We start from the raw sequence: 22731 nt of genomic DNA, 5'->3' as shown, positions 1-22731 counted from the left end.
CTTTATCTCAGAATTTTATCCTTCGCTTCCAATCGTATCCGCAGAGTCCTCTAACCTGGATCGGAGTTGATTCCAAGCCGGTGGATTAATTTCGAAATTTTCGAAAACGATTAACCTCCACTGGAGAAGGGAAATAATTTCGCTTTCGCGTCGCGTGATAGGAATAACTCGCGGCTCGTTGTCGGGAAGACGAGGTGCAACTGAAAACGAGGAGGTCGATTTTCAGGAAAGTGCAAGAGTTCCTCTTCCCGTGCAGGAAGGATGCATTTAAAAGCGGACCGCTTTGACAGGAAACGCGTCGCATAGAATCTGTGGCAGGAACTCGCAATTATACGGCCGCATGCGTGAATCGTATGCACAATTACGCGAACAGCCGGAACGGAGGTCTGCCGAAGACATTTCGATTAACTTCACCGCGGGAGCGTTCCGGTTTTTCTTTCTTCTGGTTGTCAGCGTTGGGAAAGTTGCGCGAAATAACGCGATGAATAGGAGGGTATAGGATGGCCGATTATCCAGGTCCTTCCCGATACGCGAACATTATCGGGGGATACCATCGAAGCTGCTGAAACGCCAGGGTATATTAAAATCTCGGTGTATTTCGAGGAACCGAGCATTGTCCCGGGAATGAATACCATGGAAAAAGTCTTGGAAGTTTCTCATTTCGCCGCGAAGAGAAGACGAGGAAATGCTCCTAGCGTTTCCCGTTCTTCAAAGAAGACGCTTCCCTTTTCCCTCCTATATCTCTTTGTCCCGGTTCGAAATGAGAAAGCCTCTCGATACCGAAAAATCAAGCAACGTCTGCTCGTCAAAGAAAACGCCGCGTTTCCTCTGCATTTTCCCGATGGGTCAGGCCTCGCGTCAGACGCTGCAGAGAATTCCGAAACGAGACCCGCGCGTACTACTTACGCGAGAATCGTCCTGGCGGATGAGACGCGTATTTCTACGCTGACATGGGTCGCATCGTATTCGACCAGCATAACTAATTAATTTGTTCGGGCAGCGTCGGTTTAACCCAGCCCGTCCATTTAATCAGGCAATACTTGAACGCGCGAAACCTGACAGCCGGTGCATCGTCGAAGCGTCCAGTGGACGCGATAATTTCGTATGGTAACGGAAGCAGTCCCTTCCGGTCTTCTCTTCCTTTGGACGGTAACGGTCGTTACGGTTCCACCGAATGGTTGTTGGCCTCTGGAAATTTTATCGCGCACAATTCCGTCTACGAGAGGGGGGAACGTGTGCGCGCGTTGGAAGAATTCTCGCGAGCTCTCTTAAAATCCTTTCCGAGACGGTTACTCGGTTGGCGCGGTGAAATAAATTTCCGCGGAAACTAGTTGGCATTTACTCGACGGACGAACACGCTCGCCGAGCACATCGAGGTGCTACAAAATGCCCCCTAATCGATATGAAAACTGGCCGGCGCGGCGGTCTTCTTCGTGCCGTTTCGCGACACGCGTCGGCGTGCGCGCACGCACGGTGGCGCACACGAGCGCGCGAGAAAGGAGAAAAGGCGCGGGACAAAGGGCCCGGAGAGAGGAGCTACAAAGAAATTAGGAAAGAAATAGGGGGTCGGAGTGGTCGCGGAACAGGCAGGAACAGAGCAAGGGACGAAGAAACTCGATGGAGACGCGCGCTAGATCGAGAAGCGGAAGGAAATTCACGCGGCAACGAATCGGAAAGAGAAAGAGAGAGAGTGTGGGAGAGAGAGAAAGAGAGGCGAGGAGAACGACGACGGAGCGTGCGGGAGGGATCGGTGCGTAGGACGCGTGGGAGGAGGCGCAGGGGTGAAGGTAGAGTGAAAGAAGAGGTAGAGAAAAGACGAAGAAAGCCGGCACTCCCACACAAAAATATCACCGTTAACGATTACCAACCCCTCTTTTCGTCCCGCGCGCTCGTTATATTGTGTCCCCGCCGCGCGCGCAAATTTAGAAACAAAAGACGGGTGGAAGGCGCGGCCTGATTGGCCGACCGGTCCGCGACTCGTCTCTCTGATTGGCCCGCGGGACCGCACCCATCCTGCAATGGCCGCTTTGTCGTTTCACGGCGCCGTTACTCTCTCTTCCTCTCTCTCAATCTCCCTCTCTCTCTCACTCTTTCTCTCTCTCTCTCTCCCTCTCTCTCTCTCTTTCTCTCTCTCTCTCTGTATACGCGCCTGCACGCTTCAGCCGCGAAGCTTCAACAACCCCGTGAATCGCGACTCGACTGTACCTACCTACCTACTCTACCTACCCCTTTCCATCGTACCTCTTTTTACTTGCCCTCTCTTTCTCGTAATCTTCCTCCCCTTCTCCTTCCCTGTCTACCTCTCTTTTTCTCTCTCTCTTCTCTTGCTACCTCGTTTCTCTCTCTCTCTCTCTCTCTCTCTCTCTCTCTCTCTCTTTACCTAACCGATGCATCCTCGTCGCGCTTTACCGCCGTGGTTTCTTTTCTACCTCTGGTGTCATCTCCTCTAGCGGTTCCTTTGCCACCTTTGTTGCGCGGACCACTGCCACCCTTCAGCCTCTAACCTTCGTCACCCTGGTCCCTCGAATTATATCAAGATATATTCAACGTCTCGTGCATGTGCGCGTGCTGGTCATTTGAGCACACGAACACGCGTGAACGCGAACGCGCGTGTAGGTACACCCACGTGCCGAATAGGTAACCACGCTCGCGTCGACTCGATCGGATACGAGCTGCTGGAGGATCGGAATCCTTTCTTCCTTTATTCCGTCCTCCCTGTCTCTTCTCTTCGCATACCAGCTCCCGTTTGTCCCGCTCGTGCTGTCGAAAGGATACAGCGAAGGACCGAGGAGGAGAACGAGGCAGAGAGAAGAGCGATGGAAGGACGCGCGTAGGGGTAAATCACGATACGAGGAAGAGGGACGAGGAACAGGGAGAGAAAGGGAAGTTTGTCCCGGGTCCGCCATGCGGAAACCTATCTCAGCCTGGTACTCCACGAGTCCGCGGTAACTAACCGTCAGCCCGGGAAAATTCTCCCTTTTATAGTCGCGCCTTTTGGACTTGCCATTCTCCACCCCCGACAACCAGCCACCGCTGCATCCCTTACCACTTTCATTCGCGACTGTTCTTTCGCCGCTTTATGCACGCTGTCGATAATTCCGCGCGATATCGCCGCGGCATCGAATGAGGTGCCATTTGCGATCGAATAAAGAGCTGGCTGAGGCTCCTCGCATTATCTTCGCGACGAGGGTTTCCTAATTTGCGTCGCGGATAGGGAGGAACGGCGGCTATCGTTTCGATTCCGCGAAACGATACGGACGAAAGCGATGGCAGGTGGCACGCTTTCGTTGGAAAAATCGGTAATTATCGAGGTCGACGCGAATCCATCGAATCATCGAGAGTAGACAGCATCTCCGTTACATCGTTGCGCGGATAACGTATGAATTTGCGTAATTAATTGCGTGGTAATTTATAGAAATGTAACTAACACCGGAGCACTCGCTAATTGACGATGAATCTCTTTGACGAACGAACGCGAGTGAAATTTGTTTGCAAAGTTGTCCTCGTTGTTATCACTCTGATGCCGAATTTTCCACGATAAAACGACGCGCGTAGTAATTGCGTGAAAACGTATTGGAGCTTTATATTTCCACTGATTATACCGTATAATCGTCACGAGCAGCGCGTTAAATTTTCCAAGAGCGCGTTACGTTGTTAATTTCCGTTAATGAACAAAATTATCGCCAAAGCTGATTGTGGTTTTAATAGCGAATTATAGTCGAAATTTCGCCGGCGCTGAACGTTCACCGGACTACGATGCGACGAAAAACCGAGTTTAGGGATTTAGCGTTCTTTGTGGACCCGATGCGACTGGCAACCGAGATGAATTGCATTGCATGTCAATTTAATAGGTAAATTATGAATACGACGCGCACAAGAAGCATTGTTAACGCGTCGTAAGCGACCACTTTCAATTTACACCTTGTATTTCACGCGATTCGCGACTGAAAGTGGCACCTTTTAATCACACCTGAAACCCGATTTTCTTTCCTCTCTCTCTCTCTCTCTCTCTCTCTCTCTCTCTCTCCCTCTCTCGTCGTTGCGATTTCTATTTCCGTGTAAATTAATTCGATTAATCCTCGATGTCTCGCGATCGTGTAACGCTGGAAGTAGGGCGTTTCAACCGCGCTGATACGCGCGATTCTCGAACGATAAAGCGTCTCTTTAAATTATTTTGCGTAACGTCGAAGTCGTTGAGAGCAACGAAAAGTTAGTGGCTACCCTTTGATCAATTCGAGCGCGTTCACGGGAATCTACGCGAAGAAACACGATAGCCCTGAGTCGCGAATTTCACAAGGAAACGGCGCGGTATCGAAGCCGTCCGATTCGTGGGTCAAAAGGTCGGATTTCATAGGTCTTTTGATTTTCGCTCACCTGTATCCTGTCTTCGGGCAGATCGGTTCGAAGGCTGAGCATCTCGCGAGCATACACGTCGGGATAATGGGCTTCCTTGAAGGCTGCCTCCAGCTCCTCCAGCTGCTGTGACGTGAAGATCGTCCTGGAGCAACAACCGTATGAACCTAGTTATATGCCATTACATGGGGGCAGGGGAAAAAAGCGCGACGCAGAAAATGACTTCGGAATTTCGTTAATGGAAAATGTTAGAACGAGTTGACGGTTGGAACGGCGACGAAAAACAATTTAGTCGATCAGCAAAGTCGAAGCAAGATTAAATTCTATAGATCTTGCCGAAACGAATTTCGAACAAATCAATCGGCGCAAATCTATTTTTAATCCAGCTGTACAGAATTTAAAGCGGATTTCATAAATTTTACAATGAAACATTCGAGCCGGGAGAAATTTTAATTTGCGCATGTTCAATTTGCGAATATAATAATTCTTCATTCAGCCGGTTCGACCGGTTCCCAGCGTCAATTTTTAATCTTTCGCCCCGATGGCGCGCATATACGCGAATACGTATCCTTAGGTTCGCCATGTAACTCGAACGTTTCAATGGAATCGATTTCTACCGACAAATATATCCTTTAACGATCAATTTGAGCCGGAATTCGTCCGTCCGGTATACAATTATCGCGGAACGGTGATTGCATTCGGGTTGTCTGTCACTTCAAAATAGCTGAAAACTCATTATCGGGGGTTGTGGGACTCGTCGATTACACGTTGAAAAGTCTAAAATGATATATTCGTTTGGAATAAATTTATCATTATCGGTGAACGAAAATCAGTGAAACGCGAACGATTGTCTCGCAGACCTGTGGATAATCAAGCGAAAATACGGAAGAATAGCTCTCAACGTTGCGTCGAAAATTTTGCCAGTGGTTATTAATTATTCACGCGTATTTCTATCGCGCTGATTTCACGTTACGCTCCAATCAAAATTTTTACACAGCGCGCCAGACAGAATTAATGGCGGCGCGCTGTCGCGAAAACGTGGAAAACGAACGTGGATACGGCGAAAAATTCGATGCAACCGAAACGCGGCGGCTAAAAATGTTCACGTGCCGAAACTTTGCCTCAGACACTCACCTATGACGACGCTTCTTCTTCTTCTTTTTGCTGAAACCGGAGAGACCGTCGACCGTGAAGTCCTTCCCTGATTCTATATTGTGCCCGACACCTGTAACAAGATCGTTAAATTTATTAAATTTCAGCAAAATGCACGGATAATATATACTAACTTTTCAAAGCTAACGATGTTGCGATCAAGCCAGCGTAGATTAAATAACCCCGCATAATTCGAAGCTGTATCTACTTTCTTCAAAAAATCATCATTAACGCGTGTACCGATAATCCATCCGATCCGAATTGCAGCTCCGCGCTCGTACGTCCGGGATCAAATTACCCATTATACCCCCGATTTGCCAATAAATCGAGAAACCACGCGTGTTCGCGCAAATTCTGCCAAACGAGTATCCTACGAGTCAATGCGTCCCTTCTTCGATTTCCCTTCGTTAATCCCTTCGTTAACCGGTAATGGAGACGAGCAAGGATAACGGCACGAAAATGTCAAATTTCCCGCGCATATATTCGTCGCGAAATGTCGCGAGAAAATCGGACAAAATGCAACGCGCCTTTGACGATAATTCAGAAAAGTCGGCTCGTCGGTGACACGCCGGTGGTAGATCAAAACGCAGGAAACAGGGTCTTGCGGCAACCCAAATTCGCGTAACATTTTCGACGTTCGTTCTCATGTTCCAATTTTACCCCTTTGAAGCATCGACACGCAGCTAAGAAGCACGTAACGCGATTCTATTTTTCCATTTATCGTCCGCCTCTTTCCCCGGTTTGTGTGTGCGTGTGTGTGCTCGTCGCGTTGCATTTAAAGCATTATCCACCACTCGGTTCGGAGAAAAAAGAAACGCAATTAAGAGGGACGGGGGTGTGTACACGCGTGTTCCGATCGGAAAAACTCGCGGAGATCGGAACGTAATTTCCACGCGCGATATCGACTGTCGCAGCGCGGACTTGACACTCGATATTCCGGCAAAATACCCGGTAAATTTATTACCGATAACGGAATTTCGAATGGTTGGATGGAACGGCCCCTGGCGGGGCGGGGAGGCGAGCGAAAATTGGGAGAAAAAGGAGGGAAAAAAAAAAAAATGGACGGGGAAAATAAAAAAAGGCGGAGGAGTGGAGGGGAAAAAAATGTCGGGGAAACGGTGCGCTGTCCAGTAGCTAGTAGCGCGCGGATTTTCATCTCAAAAATCCAGGTTCCCCAATTAGGGAGTAGCTAACAGCGCGTGCGCGCGCACGCCAACGATACAGAGAAGGAAAAAAACATTTTTCCTTCCTTTTGCCCCTTTTTTCTTCCTTTAAACACACTGCTCGTGACTCGACAGCTCGTGCGTGCTTTGCAGGGTAAATGGCAATTTTCTACGGGCAGGAGAGGCAGGAAATTAGAAAGGTTCGTCGAGATGGCAAGCGGATAGGACCCATGGCCCGAAAATAATTATCAATTATAAATTAATTTCGAATTAACGAGCGAAAACCGGCTCCGTGGCGCGCGCCGCTCCACAATGAAACCCTCTCCCCGGGGCTAACTCGTTACTACAGTTGTTGCTGCTGCTGCCAGAGCCGCTGGTGACGCTACTACTGCCAGCTAATTAACTATTAATTAAGAGCTTAATTCCAATTATACGTGTTCTTCGACTAATTGGACCCACGAAACACATCGCTGACGTCACACGGCTACACGGATACGATTACTTCGGCCTGTCGTCCTATTTCTTTCCACCGAATTATTTCCATCCACGCCTTCGTGGTTCGCGTTAATAGCGTAACGCTTTTCCACGATCGCGGCCGACGCGTGCACGCGTGTTTCACGCGATTCGCGTGGTTAGTCGAATCGCGAACGGTACAATAACCGTGGCGGTTGCTGGCGAAAGAGACAGCGAAAGGATGGAAAAAACCATTCCTTTCAGATTTCCTACGCGAGAATTTCCTACCTTTGTCCCGTCGTATTCGCGGAAAAGAAACGGATAATGGCCCGATCACGGTTCTTTCATTTGTGCCGATATTTCATTGCTCTAATAATCTTCGCTACAAATGTACCGGCTGAAGTTGACACCGAGAATTGTTACGCGTCACGCGGAAAATAAAGTCCTTCGCTTAGGTGGAAATAGAAACACGACCAAAGCTAGTTTTCCGAACGCGCGAGCACGGAGAAAGCCGCGGAAGTCTGAGTAGGAGAAAGCGAAAGAGAGGAACTCGGAGGAATTTTGAGTCGAACAGTATCGCGAACGAGCCGCGCGACATAGAACACACGGTATGCGAAAATAGCGGAGGCTGCTTTTAAAAAGTATTGTTAATCCTTCCTTTTTCGCCCCGCCAACGCGTTCCGTCCCCTTTCTCTCGCTCGCGCTGCATTTCACCGCTTTTTCAAAACGCTTGCCCAAAGTCAAACGAGGGAATAGCTTTATAATCATTGGCGAAGCTCGCTGAAAAGGGGCAAAAAGACGCGAGAAATGAAAAGCGTATCGTTCCTGACTCCAAAGCGCATTGTGCCGCATTCGCGACGTTGTTTCGTCGAAAGAATTTCTCTCCCGGCCTGTCATCGGAGATCATCTAATTACCCGAATACGAGCCACGTTAACTCGATCTCTCTTCGCAGAATTTTCGAATTTCCCAGCTTCCAGATATTCCCGGTTTGTAGTTATTTATCTGCTGGGTCGTCACGAAGACGAAGAACTTAATGAGGAAGCGTCGGGCGCATTCAGTCGATTCAAGCAAATTTCTCGCATGCCGGCTTAATTTTATCCAACATTTCTTCCTTGCGCATACACGCGCCTCTCTATGCTACCATCCACCGCCACTTTTTCCCCGTCCAAAGCTCCAAATAAATTTTGCTCTATTTACCCTATCGATCTAACCGGAAGGCTACCGCCGAGCTGTACCGAGGAAAGGAAGGATAATTAGGATCACGGACAAAAGAGCCTGTAATTCGTCTCGCTGCTCGGACCTCCGACAGGGGAAGATTTTATCACGGGAAAACGCGATTACGAAACGACCGAGTCGAATGGAAAATAAATATTTGAGACTCGACCGCGAGCAGCTTAAGACACCTAGCATGGTGTTCGCGCGATGCATTGTTCCACGAGATCGTAGAGAGGCCTCTTTACGCCACCCCGACTCTGGCGTTGCTTCCTGCTCCCGGCTTTTTAAGCACGCTTATTTACCGCAAGCCGTCGAACCAATCGCTTTGCACGTCGGAGAACGTGGACGCGAGTGGCTGCAGTGGATGCTAATAACCCGGAGAAAATGGAGTTGCGGTGTGTCCTGGCGTGGCTAGTCGAAGATCTCGCGGACTATCGGATAGTCGTCGTTGAAATCGTCCTGCGTCTACCGATCTTACCCCTCGCGAGGACTCGATGTCGCGCGAAGGGTCGTTCCACTGGGTTGCGAGCAAGATAGGATCGGGGTTTCGGAGTTGCTCGATATCTTCACCCCGAAGCGTATTCTAAGCGAAGGAAACGAGCAACTCGGACGGAATTCTTTCCCCTCGCGCGCGAAGAAGTCGCGCGACACTTTCACCCCCCGAGTCGAGATGATACACAGCCGTGTGCCGACACTATACCTTCGTCTCGTATAATCGTGGAAGAGAAATAGAGAACGGTGACGCGAGTTTTATTCGTCGCAGGAGCGACGTATCTTCCGCGTGAGAATGATCGATATTAGACGCGGCAGGAAGCGTCAGGATGGCTAAGTAGGAGGCTGTAACCAAATCGATTAATCAAATCCAGTTAGCTATTACGGGACCAGCGGGACACGTTTGCCCTCTACCCTGATATATTCCCGGCTTCCCGGCGACCGGTGCTCCTCTCTCCTCTAATTTGTCCTGGATCTAATCCGTTCGTAGTGCCCTCGAATATCGTGGGATGTCGCGACCTCCCTCGGGAGCCACGCTAGGGAGACGCCGTGTTTGCGCACACAGCCACTTCAGAAGCAATTGTTTTTAATCTTCTCGACGAGAGAACTCGCAAGATTACGGGCTCGTACGCGTCGCCGTTCCAACGAATTGATCGTCAGCTCGAAGGATTTTATTGGATTTAATATGGGACATTGGAGGGGGTCGATTAGACGAGTCGAATTTGGCGAGTTTCGCGCGAAACGCTGGCTACTTGCTCGCATGGTCATCCACGGAGGAGTATCTCGAACGCGAGTTGGAGAATGGCGAGTCCGTTCCATTGAAATATTCGCGACTGGGAAGATCTTTATCGAACTTTCCTAGTTTTCCTCTGGATGAAATGTACGAATTCGAAAGTTGGAGTCCGCGACGAAAGCGTACATCAAACAGGCCGCGTTGAGCCAGGACTCGGAGCCTCGACAGCCGAGCAACTTCAACCCCCTTCCCCGAGTTGCCCGATCATCCTGCGCGCGATTACGACCGGCGGAACACAATCATCCGCGAAAGTATCCTCCCCAACTGCTGTGAGGAGCGGCGATAAAAGGAAGAAATCCAGCAACTTCAGAGAAAACTTTGCGGTCTACTCGGCCAGGAGCACAGACTTTGTGCACACACAGAGGCAGCCGGAGAGGCAGCTCTCGAAACACCCTCTCGCGTGAAAACAGTGGTAGTTTCCTGGCTAAATATATTCACGCCATGCGTACGTACACTGCGAGAGCCGGCAGGGTTGTTTCGCGCACTCACACGAGCAACCCTCTGACGATTACACGGAGATTCCATCGCACATCCCCACGCGTTCGCGCCAGTCGACGCGAGTGTGCTTGTGCGCGAGTGCGCGTGTGTTCGGAGAGAGGCTGAGGAAACGCGAATGTGCGTGTATGTGCATTGGCTCGTGGAGCATCGCGGAGAGGGTGGCGAGGGACGGTGGTGACGGTACTTGGTGGTGGTGCTGGTGGTGGTGGTTGCGAGTTCCTAAGCGAGGGTGTGCGCGGCGCTGTCGGGTTTCAGGGTGGTTGCAGGGTGGTTGCCATCGGTGTGTGTCGGTGGCAGGCCGGTTACCAGGCAACCGGCAATAAAGGAGCGTGGATAGCCAATGGCGGCCCTCAATACACCCCTTCGTCTAACACGGCTTGTTTTCCGTGCTTAAGAGCGAGACAGAAGGAGCTTTTGCTTTAGTAGCTGTTAAGACCTTAAACCCGTGGCCTTGCTTGGCTGACTGCCTTGCGCCAGACTGCTCGCGTCTAATAGAACCTCTTAGAAACCGACGGCCTGTGTTTCTTCGATAATTGATATTCTAATCCTGCCCGATGCCGCCTCTGACCGCCCTCGATCGAACCCCACGAAATTGCGTTTAACGTTTCATCCACGGACCACGGCGTCCATTTGTCGCGATGCTTTTCCTCCGTTCCCGGTAGTCGAGCATCGCCTAAGGTTGCACGTTTCCACGAGTACTAGCAACCACGTTCTCGCTTTAAAGACTTTACTCTCTTCCACGATCCGTTTCTCGCGCGACGGTTCCATTCGTCGTCGAAACGAAACGAAACCGTCGAGGAACCAACCGTCTACGCGTTCCCATGGAAATCCGTGGGACGCGTTCGATAGCGCGATATCTTTCCTTTGTCCAGTTGGTTTCGCGTTTTCCATCCGAGGCCCCGAGTCTGCCCCGTGGACTCGCGATTCGTCTCAAATTGCATCCGACGACCGGTGACCGGACACGACACTCGACCCGTCCAAGACCGGTCGAGAGAGTAAGGGAGGCTGCTGAACGACGAGTTTACATCGAGCAAATGGAAAGGCGCGAAGTGTTACGAAACGGGGAGGGTGGGCCAGAAACGTCGTGGCGTCGTTACACAGTGGGCCGTGTGTACTGTGTCCCATGGGGAGGGCGAAGGTAGCACGTAGCACACCCCTGGGACGTCTTCAGTCGTCACTTGTCCGTATTAAACCAGGGTACTAATCCCGAAATTTAATTTGAAAATCTTTTCATGGCATCGCCGTTCATCCCTTCTCCTTGTCCATCTTGTTCCGGCTCTCCCTTCGGCGCGTTCGCTATGCACCGCGAAGACGTTTTAAACCCGGGGAATTACCCGGGCTTTTGTGCGTCGTAATTGAAAATTCGTTTCCGCCCCTTTTCGCGGCCCGGAGAACGGATAAATGCCCTTTCGTGGATTCATCGAGAGAAATTACCTCGTCGCCGGGTGAATGAGACGACTCGTCGTCGTCTTCTTGGCCCCGCTCCGCGAGACGCGCGATTTCCTCGTTTCGGCCTGGCTGCCATTTTATAAACGAAACTACGTAAATGCCAGCCGCGCTCGCGAAAGCAGCCGGATGATTAACGAGACAAACGCTAGTTTCTCGGCGTGTTCGTAATCGAGAAAAATTAGATTCGCTGCCGGGCAATGGATGACCGAAACCTCGCGTAGGATTCCGTCGACGAGCAACGGATCGTTTCGACCAATGTAATTACCGCCGGGTTAGCGTTGCATTAAGCCGCGTTAACGAGTATTGTTCGTCCGAGGAGAGGGATACATCGATGAACTTTTCGCTCGACGAGCTTTCGCTTCGTAAAAAGCAATCGCGTTTCGGCCAGTAGATGCTCTCGGGTCAGTAGAAATTGCGTAGCCTGGCAGACCCCATCGCACGCGAAAACGACGTTACGAGTCAATTTGATACGCCAGCCTCGACCTCGCTGTAGCTATCCTTCTTACGAATCGGCGCGTGAAAAACGAGACTAATAAATCCAGTCTCCGGGATCGTCGCGAGTTATTAAATCGTTAGTTACGAAATACCCGGTGATATACCACTGTGCGCGTATTATCGACGACGAGTGAAAAGTCAACGACTTCGACCTCGACGAACGAATTAGAAAGGAGTCGTAACGCTGATTCGCCGTGTTCGTTAATAATCGCAAGATCGATCACTAGAACGAGATTGATCGATGGACCGAGCAAGGGTACCGGGACCAACGGAATCCAAGGAAACGCGTCGTCTTTCCGCTCGAGGATCATTTTCCACGTACCCCGCACGTTCCCCTGGACACGCGGTGCGAAATACCGGCACGAGTTGAAAAATGCATCAAGCCGAGAATTATTTATCGAGCGCGTGAAACATGTAACGTGGTCGTTTACATAGCCGAAAGGGCGAATGGAGCGTATCCGAGTGCAGTCGATGCTTGGATACATCCCGAGGGATGTTTCGGTAGATTAGGGACCCTCAACGCTGGGTAGTTTTGCTGCACCATGTAACACGCTGTAAAACACTTGTAACAGACCGGCAGCAGCTTAGGGTAAGCTGCTAATGCTTCCACGATGTTTTCGGGGTCGAATTAATTTGACCGGTTCGATCGCTCGCCCTCTGGAGACTCGATTCGCTTCGTGCGTTTTGTCTCGCTTCGCATTTCCTTTCTTCTCCTCCTTTCTTTTTTCCCTCGCCTTTCGTCTCTTCTTCATTCGCCCCTTACCCCGATCAATGAAATTTCGATCGCGAAATCGGCTGCCGGGGTCTCGCGCGGGGAAAAAATTTGTTGTCCGAGAAGCACCGGTAACAGAATGAAATTGCAGGCTTGCACAGCGGAGAAAGATGGACGCCTTAATTATTTTAGATACAGCGTTCGAGGCCGACAATGGGTAACGAAGACGTATAATTAACGTTCAGGAGGTGGCACCACGGGAGATGAGTTTTCTTTTAAGCAGCATCGTTGTTTCTCGAGCCACCGATTCGCGCATCCAGCGTGCATAATACAGCAGTAATTAAGTTCTCGGGTAAAACTAGTTCCCGACAGGTTATTTCGCGAAAACTCGACGGCTTAATCACGGTTACTGCGAAACGCGTTTCATCGATCCCGGACCTCACAATCAGGAGGCCGTGGCCCCCTTGAATGGCGATAATTAATGAATAGGACGCGGCCGAAGAAAAAAAAGAAAAAAAGAAAAAAAAAAAAATGGAGAAAAAGAAAAGTAAATGGAGAAAAAAAGGAAAAAAATAGAATAACGAATTCGTGGGCGTATTTCTCGGAAGCGCTTCTCGACTCTTTTACCCTCGACTACCCCGCGCGGTTTCTTCGTTTCTTTTTCTTCCAGGGGCTTCACACCTCGTGGTCAGAAACGTGTTTTCACGCGCGTCTCGTACCATTCTCCGTGGTTCGCGGTGGCCATGCTCGAAATTCGACCCTCTACGAATGGTGTGAATATTATGATGGCCACGCATTCAGGTGCCAGCCGCGGACAATGGGCAAAGTGTTGATTGCCCGAAAACAACGCGTTTTTTTACATCCACGAACGCACTTTGTTCCACGCTGCTCGTGAGCGAGTAGTAGTCTTCCGTCGTAGGATGTTCAAGGTTCCCCTATTCGTCCACTCAACGGAGAAGTGGCTTTCTCTATCTGTCCGAAAAATCTCGCTAATCCCAGCTTCGCGTATTCGAAAAGTCAGAGAGAGAGAGAGAAAGAGAAAGAGAAAGAGAGAGAGAGAGAGGGGGGAGTGAAAAAGGGAGAAAGAGAGGGAGAAAGCGAGCCTGTCTCGTTCGCGCGTTATAACTCGTCGTTCTTAATTAAATCGAACGCTCCGAATGGACTTAAAGCGAAACGTTGAAACTAGCGAGGTCGGTTTGAACGTCGGAGGATAGAGCACGAACGCGGTGGTCCATTCACGCGTCCAATTAATACCGAAATTGCTGCTATCAAGCAGCGCATTAGGCACTTTCGCGTGATTAACGCGAGCGTTCCGCGCCGAGCTTTCAAAGTCGCGGGCAGAAAAGCGTCGAATCCGGTGAAAGGAAAGTAGCAGCGGGCGGCAAACAAGAGAGATGAGTCACGCAATTTCACCGAGGATGCTCTCGCGCTTGGCTCTCGCGCTGTCTACGGTCCGCCTTTACTAAATTACATTAAATACTTAACGCACACGCGACCTTCCTCCGTTGCCCGGCCGGCACACGAAACGCATAATTACGAGTCCTCGCAGGAAATTCAAGAGGGTTAGAGAGAAGGTGCGCGGATGTTACCGCCCCGACGACGCGGCAGGACGTGGTTTTTAGCGAATCGTCTCCCGGAAAACGAGGGACGCTCCCGGAACGAACACCGACGACCGAGAGAAAGAAAGAGAGAAAGAGAGAGAGAGAGAGAGAGAGAGAAAGAGTCGACGCCTTGGCAATTCCCGAAATAAATTCGCTTCCAGCACGTGTGCGGTGCAACTTTACGTCACGGCAACCCTTACGTAATATACGAACGGAGAGACGTTCGACTGGTAACGAGAGATACGGTGGACCCGGAGCTAGATAGAGGAATAGACGCTCGCGTTCGTAGCGTAGAAGGGTTAAAAGAGAGAAAGAACGATCGAAGCGGGAACACGAGGGAGGTAGAAGCATACGAGAGAGAAAGAGAGAAGGAGAGTGACAGAGAGAGAGAAAGAGAGAGAGAGAGAGAGAGAGAGAGAGAGGGAAGGAGAGAAGGGGGAGGGGGGAGTGTGCACCCCATGGTAGCTACCCCTTTCGACTGGGCAGTGCCGGCATAAGTCAGGAATTCCTGGCACGCGGTATATTGCGCGGGGGTGGAGGCCCGGCGGTTATAAGCTATAGTCTCCGGCGTGGCATGGCATGCACAGCCATTTACTTCATTATGTCATTAAGCTTAATGGCCCTGGCCCTAACACGGTTCTAGACTATAGCCACTTCTACAGTTCGTCCCCATTAACTCCTCTCTCGTGCCCTCGCCAGCCCCCACCGTCCGCCTCCTGTCCACCCACCGCCGACCGGTGTACTCTTGTCTGCTAGCATCCTCGTGAACCAGCCCAGGGCTTACAATGAGCATCGACTTTACGCCGATGACCGGCTGAAATTGCCGGCAGCATCGTGGAAAATTTAACGAACCTGGCCAGAGAAGCTAAACGCCGCGTACGTGGACGTCGATACCGGGCTACCGCCATTGTTTTCGCGTTATTTTCGCGTTATATTCGCAGACAAGGGTGTCCAGGGGAAATAAAGCGCGTTTCACGGTCAACGCGTTACCCGAGCCTATAATCTACGACGAGTAACGACAAATTCTTCCGTAGCGAGCGCGCGCGCGCCAGCCCTCGGTACCAACCAACTATCCTCGAGCATGGAAAAATGTGTACAAATTAATTCGACTCTCTCCAGTCGCGACTATTAGCGCGGCACAAAACCCCGAAACGCTCGCGACGAAGCCACGAGCGGTGGCTTTTAATTAGAGAATCGCGAAAGAATCCCAGACACGATGGGACAAAACTCACTCGTTAACGGAGCGCGCGCCAACTAAGTGGCCGGACCCGGTGAATAATTGTTCGCCTGAAAACTGCCTACAATCGCGTCCGTTCGCAAAGGCGCGAGGGATCGAGATCGACGCCGAGCGAAAACTCGTTCGCGACTCGTGCAACCGCTCTAAATCTAGCCCCGGCGTCCTACCGGTTTCATTTTGCCACGCGAGTCAGCCAGCCAGCCAGACCCGAAGTACGGTAGATTTTATGCTGATGATCGGGCGAAATTGTCGGCAACATCGCGTAAAATTTACGGTATTCATAAGAGTCGCGCGATCATGTACGTGGCAGCGGCACGGAGCGAGCTTTCAGCCAACCCCTTCCAAATCCGTGCTCGATGGAGACGCGAGGGTCGCAAACTTGTTACAGCACTGCTTGGGGTTCTAATAATTGGAGAGCGCCAAGCCAACGTTCCACCACTCCTGGACAAAAATATTACTTATCGAGGAACGATGCGTGCTCCGTTACGACCATTTCGATCAATTTTTACCACGCGTCTGGAAATTTCGAAATATTTAGCCGATATCGTGGTCGTCGCCCCGGCTGTAAGCTCGATCCACGATTCGAACCGGCGAGGACAAGCGCGTCGACGCTGGTTACGATTAAATCGCTTCTAATAATTTGCATAATTTCGTATTTAGCGGAGGGGGTGAAAGGACGCTTTCGTTTCGAATCGATTCAGTGACACGGATTAACAATACCGTGCAAGCACCCTTTGAAAATAGAGCGACTAAACATCGGGAATTAAATGAAAAGCGGAGCTACGGCTTGAAATGGTTGCACGAGCGAATGATTTCATAATTATTCTCCGAGTGGCGGGCTATGTTCGATTCGATAATACCGGCAATACGATACGCTCAATGGCGCAATTAATCGTCCCCATGGTCGCGCAGACTTCAGAGATTTTCAACGGCTAGTCACGTTTCGCGTTTGTCTGCCGATCGTTGTTGGCGAATCGGCCGGACTTCTTGTCGCGCCACGAGCAATCGTCATCCACTCGGCCCACGAGAAAGTTTCCACGGTGAAAACTCCTGGGAACGGTGTTTGGATTCGGCCACGAGCGACCAACAGTCGGCGAAACACATGCAACGCTTCAGGAAAGTGTTGACTGCCGAATGTTTTCGAAGTAACCCAATATTTTTGTAGCCCAACTACATATTTTGTTCCTTGGCGCCAGACAAACTCGCGTCTGCACATGTCGACCTAAATTTAGTCCCCGAACTGCTCTTTGCCCTGCCTTCCACTGTCACCGCGAAACTGTTATCTTTTTCTCCACGGAGTTTGCTTCATCGCGAGGTTCGCGTATCACCGTGGCCAGTCGCTCTTGTTACCGAATAAACGGTTCCACGCGTCGGCAGACGTGGGAAATAGGAAGCACGGGAATCGGCGGAGGTACACGGGTACGTCAGGTGTAGCACGTTAGGATGGAAATTTGAAAATCGAACGAGAACACGTCGCAGAGCTGGAATCGGAGAAATTATCGGAAGCACCGGGAAGTTGTCTAATCCTGACAAAGGACGCGAACGAAGGAAGGAACCAGGTAACTTAACGATCGGTCGAACAAACTCCTCGGCGTCTCGTTCACTCCCCTCAAGGTCGACGAGAAGAGTCTAATTGTCCCTTCCAGGAGAGAGAAAGAGACTTGGCAAGCTTTCAAATTTCTTTGCTTACAAATTCATAAGGACCCCGGGAAATACACCTCCTCGAAGGAAATTTATTGAAATTAGTGCAATTAGCGGATTCCGGAGGATCCACGGTCGGGAGGACGCGACACGGATAAGATGGCTCGCGATATCGATTCGCGCATCGATTAACAGCCAACGGTGGACGGAGACGAAATCGAATTCGCATGGAACGGAAGGTGTCTCGTTAATTCTCGTCGGAAGTGGAGATCCCGCGTATCGCGTGCTACACCCCGTACCCTTGATCGAGCAACGCACGATAAAAGGATGATCTCTTTCTTGGATCGAAGAAACGCGTGGACGAGCCGGTGGCAAGACTCTCGTGAAGCTGTCTTTGAAACGTAGAACCATAAGAAATTTAATCCAGAAGAGCTCTCACATCCTCAACACCCCGTTTTAAACAGCCACCATTGTCTTTCTCATTTCAACCGACCCATCGACGCCGGTCGAAAGAAAGACGCTCGTGTAACCCCATCGTGTCGCGTGATAAATTCGTGCGAGGATCGCACGCGGTTCCGTGTTCCTTGGCATTAGTTCTTATCCGTTCTCTGTATCTCTGTCTACCTTTCTGCCCCCACCGATCTTTCATCCCTTCCATGGCGGAGGCTCGCCCTCTTCCGCTCAATGGAACGCGCGCCCATCGTGGAAAATCGCACCGGTGAAAAGGTGTGAATCTCCGGCCCTCGAAAAAGGACGACAATGCCCGTGCTGGCGTCGCACAATGAGCCTCTAAACCCACAATGTAGCCACTGTATCTGTACGAACGGCAGTGAGAGGGCTTCTCCTCTCGCGCGCCACCCCCGCACGCCCCCAACCCCTTTTCATCGGCACAATCCTACCGCAAGGAGTCGAGGATGCCTGGATGTTCTCGAAAGCACATTTTTCAGCCGCATAATATTTATTCGTCCGCGAGTTGTATCGCTTTAAAGTGGTACCGGTGAAACCGAAAACCCCCCAACGGATCGACAGAGAGACACAGACGGCCCGAACGCCACGCGAAAAGGACGAAATTCCTCTGATCGTCGTAGCGAGTGGTTACGCTATTGCTGCTCTCTAACCACCGCCACTACCACCACCACCACCACGCCCATTTCTGTCTAAATATTTCCAGAGTTACGAATCGACTTTCTATTTATCCTATTCGTTCCCACCCTCTGTCCTATTCGTCGCTCGGAAAAGTGTCCCCTCTGCCCCCCGCCCCCTCTCCCGCTATAGGTATAACGTAGGTTCGACCAACGTTGCTCTACGAAAGGGTTCGAAATTTCTACGTTCCGGCCTACCGAGTCTCTGGCTGACAAAAATGTGCGAGCGTGTAAATCGGTGTGACGGATTGCCGTGTGCGAGCAGCGCGCACACGTGCGCGGAGATCATTGTTCGTTGTATTGTCAAGCTCGCAGGACATGGCGTCCTGCTTTTTGTCGGGACCAGCTGAGTCAAAATGGCCTCCGGTCGATGACGTCACGATTTCACGTGCTCCACACGCAATAGGTACACGCATCGATCCCTGGCTACGCGTCGAGGCTGAGCCGATAGATGCACCGTGGTATGCACGCGGAAAAGGACAACGAGAGAGCCCCGGGAACGCGATCGAAATCACTCGGTTATCCTCGCTCGAATCTTCTCCACTCGGTCAAACATCCATTTTTCGCGGTAAGAAAATTCCGCCGAGACCACACGACCGATCGCGAACGGAACGTCGCGAAGCTAATGACCTCTATTCAGAACGCGCTGTTAAAAGTGCGAGCGCTTTTGGCTCGCTCAAAGCCGCGGGAACTACTAAATTCACCGGGCAAGAACGTGTAACGAGTTCCTATTAAAAATAAGCGTCCTTTCACCGGCTCAAAGTTTCGACGCCATTCAATCCGAAAGATGAATTTAACCGGTTATTAGAAAGGGTTTCATTCTGCCCGGTCATAATTGCGTTCTGAATATAAGTAGCGCTAGAGAAATTCAAAGTAGAACGTCCTCGACCACCACGTCGGTCTGCTCTAAATGCGGCGCGTTGCTTCCTTCAGTTCTCTGCTCGCGAACCGGGCGAAAATATTCGGGACACGCGAGCTCGTCTGTCGATCGGTGAAAAATCGGCCAGGCACCGATTAGTCGGATAGCCTTCCGTGAGAAATCTCGGCGCGGCGGGTACTTTGACTTTTTCCACGTCACGGGAGAAAGTGTATGGACAGTTTGATCGATCGAGCACGGTAAGTCGATCCAAAGTGTCCTTCTGCTCGTTCTAAAGCGAAATTCTTCTTCGGTATTATGCCTCGCATCTAAGGTTTCCCTTACGGCCGTACACCCGTTTCGCGTTATTACGCGGTGCTAATGAGCTCCAGCTAGTAATCAAAGCAAATGTTTCATGACACGAGTGAAAACCGTTTGAAGGCTTTTCCTTTATGTCGTTTGGCCTTCGTCGCGCGACTCGCTCGCCTCTATTTTTATCCTCGCTTCTAAACTTCGTTTCACGTAAACGCCATCATCGTGCACGCTCGTTGATCGTGCTCGCGATCGAAGGAAATCCAACGTTTCCTCTTCTTTTCCCGTTTCGCTTCTTCGTCGTCGTCGTCCTCCTCCTCCTCTTCCTGCTGCTGCTGCCACTGCTGCTGCCACTGCTGCTGCCACTGCTGCCACTGTCCTTTTCCTTCTTCGTTTTCGCCGGCGGAATATTTTAAGTAAATTTTTTTTTTCCGCGAATCGGTGTGTTATCCGCTGGCATGTTTTTGATTACAATTCATTCCCCGTGTTTACCCTGCACCCGCTGGTACAGGTTCGCGCAGACAAACCGCTGCTCCAGGCACTGACTGTTACTAATTAAGGGCGGTTTCAGTACGCGTGTTAATTCTTAATTAATATCTTTGTTGCCTCCTCCGACGTGGCAGCAGCCCTCGGCACCCATTTCTCGTTCCTTCCTTCTCTCCTTCTCTACCTCTCCCTCTCTCCACCTCTCTCCCCCATCGTACCCCTTTCTCACTCCCCGTTTTCATCCACCCTCTTTCTCTCATCTGCTTCTTCTCCCGCGCGGCACCTCCGCTTTCTCACTTTTTTCTCTTCTTCGTTCCGGCTCTCCTCGTCTCTGCTCCGCGTCCTTTTCCTCTCGCTTTCTCCCGCCCGTTCAACCCTTCCTCTTTGTCTGTCTTCAGCCAACACCCCAGCCAGCACCGTCCACCCACTTCTCTTCTGGAGTCTCTCGAATGAAAGGAGATGTATGGGAACACACGCGCATCTCGAGCCACTATGATAGGTACAATCGGTCACGAGTGACGAAAGAAAAAGCAAGAAAGGACTGCGGAGGAAGCGCGTTCCTCCGATTTACCGCTCAACCGTTTCAACCGGTGAATCTCTCTCGCGACGAATCGAGAAATCGTTGGTTAACCCCTTTGTCGCTTAACCCTCGCGATTTCTCTTTCTATTTCTCCTTCTCTTTTCGTTCCTCTCTCACTCTCTCTCTCTCTCTCTCTCTCTCTCTCTCTCTCTCGCTCTCTCGCTCGCTCTTTCTCTCGCTCTCTCCCTTCGACAGTTTCTCGCGAGCACCTAAATTGTTTCCTCGAGCTTCCTTTCGCTCCTTGAACGACGAGTGACAATTAATTACGAAACAGCCACGCTCGTCTCCGCGTTGCGCGCCGCGAAAAAAAGTAATCCCGCCAGTATTCGGCCAGAAGTATTGCCCCTTTCTCGAACGAGACGTCACGAGTTCGACCCCTGGCTCGATCCACGCTTGGAAAACTTTCTTCTGTTCGACCGAGGGATTTCACCGGCAAATACTCTTCAATCGTAATAGCCAGCGGGGGCTCTCGAGATCTCCAACGAGCCTCGCGCGTACTATTTCGCGAATAGTCAACAACGTTCGGCTCCACATTGAACGGCGCCGTTCTTTGAAATCGAGCCCTTTACGACGAAAAAATGTCTGTAAAGCCGCCGACTCGAGCGGCTCTATTAATCAACCATCGGTGGTTCCTTCCCGCTTCGATGCGTCCCGTTTTTCACCCAAGAAAAATACTCCCTAGTCTTTCCCTCTAGTTTTCCCCGCTAGTTTACCCCTACGGTGTACCCCTCCTCGTTCCCAACTTTGACTTTCACCCCTTCGTTCGCTGCGCGCCTCTTCTACCCGTCTTTCCATCGATATCTATCACACGCTGCATTTATCGCGTTATCTGTCGTTTAGCGCTCAACGAGAGTCATTAGCCGTGTCTTTATTCGCCTCATCGTCTCCTGGAAGGAACAGCTGGATGTTCGCGTTTTCTAACCTCGTTTATTCCGTCTTCCTCCGATTATAGGCCCCGCCGCTCGCTCGTTTACCAGTTTCCTCGTCATTTCCTTCAGCCTACCGACACCATTCGGAGCATTAACATAAGTTCCCTTCCAGCCGCCACGCTTTCCTCCATTTTCCCTCTGCTTCGTCGACAGTCGCTCGAAATCGTAAGGCGGGAAACGAGAGGATTCGATCGGACACCGGGGCTATCTTGCGACGGTTCAGGCATTCAGAGGGTTCCACAGGCATTCACTAGAGACGGAGGTGCTGGATATTCGTATCGAGGTTACAGACGTCGCGCGTCCTTCATCTTCCCCCGTTTACGGAACGAATTCTTATTATCTCGAGTCTAATTCCTCGGATGCCCACGATCGATAAACCGATCCCGTCGATTGATCCATTTTCCTGCATAGATTCAATCGTATCCCGATATGACTAGGTTTACGCGAGGCCGATTTTCGACCTCGTTCCCCACTCGCGGAGCATTATTCGGGGAAAATTTTCTTCGTTCTCGGAATTCAGTGATTCGAGCCGGTGTAACGATCAGCGTCTCGTCGTCTGCCGAAAATCGAGTTTCCCAGGAAGTCGCAGACGTCGTTCGTCCTGGAAATCCAGCCCCTCTCGCGAAGGTAAATTTCCGGCGCGATGCAACACGCCACGCGGAAATACCGTTGTCCATTTGCTCGTTGCTTTTTCTCTCATCTCGGTGCCATATATAATTGACATCGTTTTGGGTCGTAAACCGAGGCTGGTAGAAAAATAGGTAGCATCCTGGCGGAAACTGTCCTCCACGGAAAGACCCCCTTCCCTCGTGTTTCGCCGCGTCTCCAATTTTCCAGCCGGCTTTTCTGAGCGTTGCTAGCACTACCCCGGGAGCCATGCCAGTCTCCTTTTGCTTCCAGAATCCTCCGGTATTTTCCTTTGCCGGCAAATTGGACTATTACGGCAGCGGCTTGTACCTCGGCACCGTGTCTTCGCGAAAACCGCGTATTTTCTCTCTTCCTCCTCCGTCTCCACGGCTCACCCCCCCCCTCCCGCGTCCCTCTCGCTCGTACCCTTTTCCACATCCCTCGACAGAGGTCCTCTTACCTAGCGGGCTCAAAGTGGCGCGCAGTTGTTAAAACAACCAATTCTGTCGGAAAGCTGCTCGTTACGGACGCCTCTCTCTCTCTC

The 22731-nt window shown here is 51.0% G+C and overlaps 1 protein-coding gene across 1 annotated transcript in view; it reads right to left on the bottom strand.

Moving 5' to 3' along the window:
• Positions 1-22731, bottom strand: part of LOC108552547 (visual system homeobox 2) — a 47858-nt gene that overhangs the window by 12316 nt on the left and 12811 nt on the right. The window contains exons 3-4 of the mRNA XM_017907157.1: positions 5489-5578; positions 4375-4505 (exon numbers count right to left, since the gene is read on the bottom strand). Of these exons, the coding sequence (XP_017762646.1) occupies positions 4375-4505; positions 5489-5578 (221 nt within the window). The remainder of the gene's footprint in view (positions 1-4374; positions 4506-5488; positions 5579-22731) is intronic.

This window comes from Eufriesea mexicana, unplaced genomic scaffold (assembly GCF_001483705.2).
Source record: "Eufriesea mexicana isolate 0111107269 unplaced genomic scaffold, ASM148370v2 scaffold7050, whole genome shotgun sequence".
In the NCBI taxonomy this organism is placed as follows: Eukaryota; Metazoa; Arthropoda; class Insecta; order Hymenoptera; family Apidae; genus Eufriesea; species Eufriesea mexicana.
Note: the sequence above shows the minus strand (reverse complement) of the source record. Positions and strands in the feature narration are given on the sequence as shown.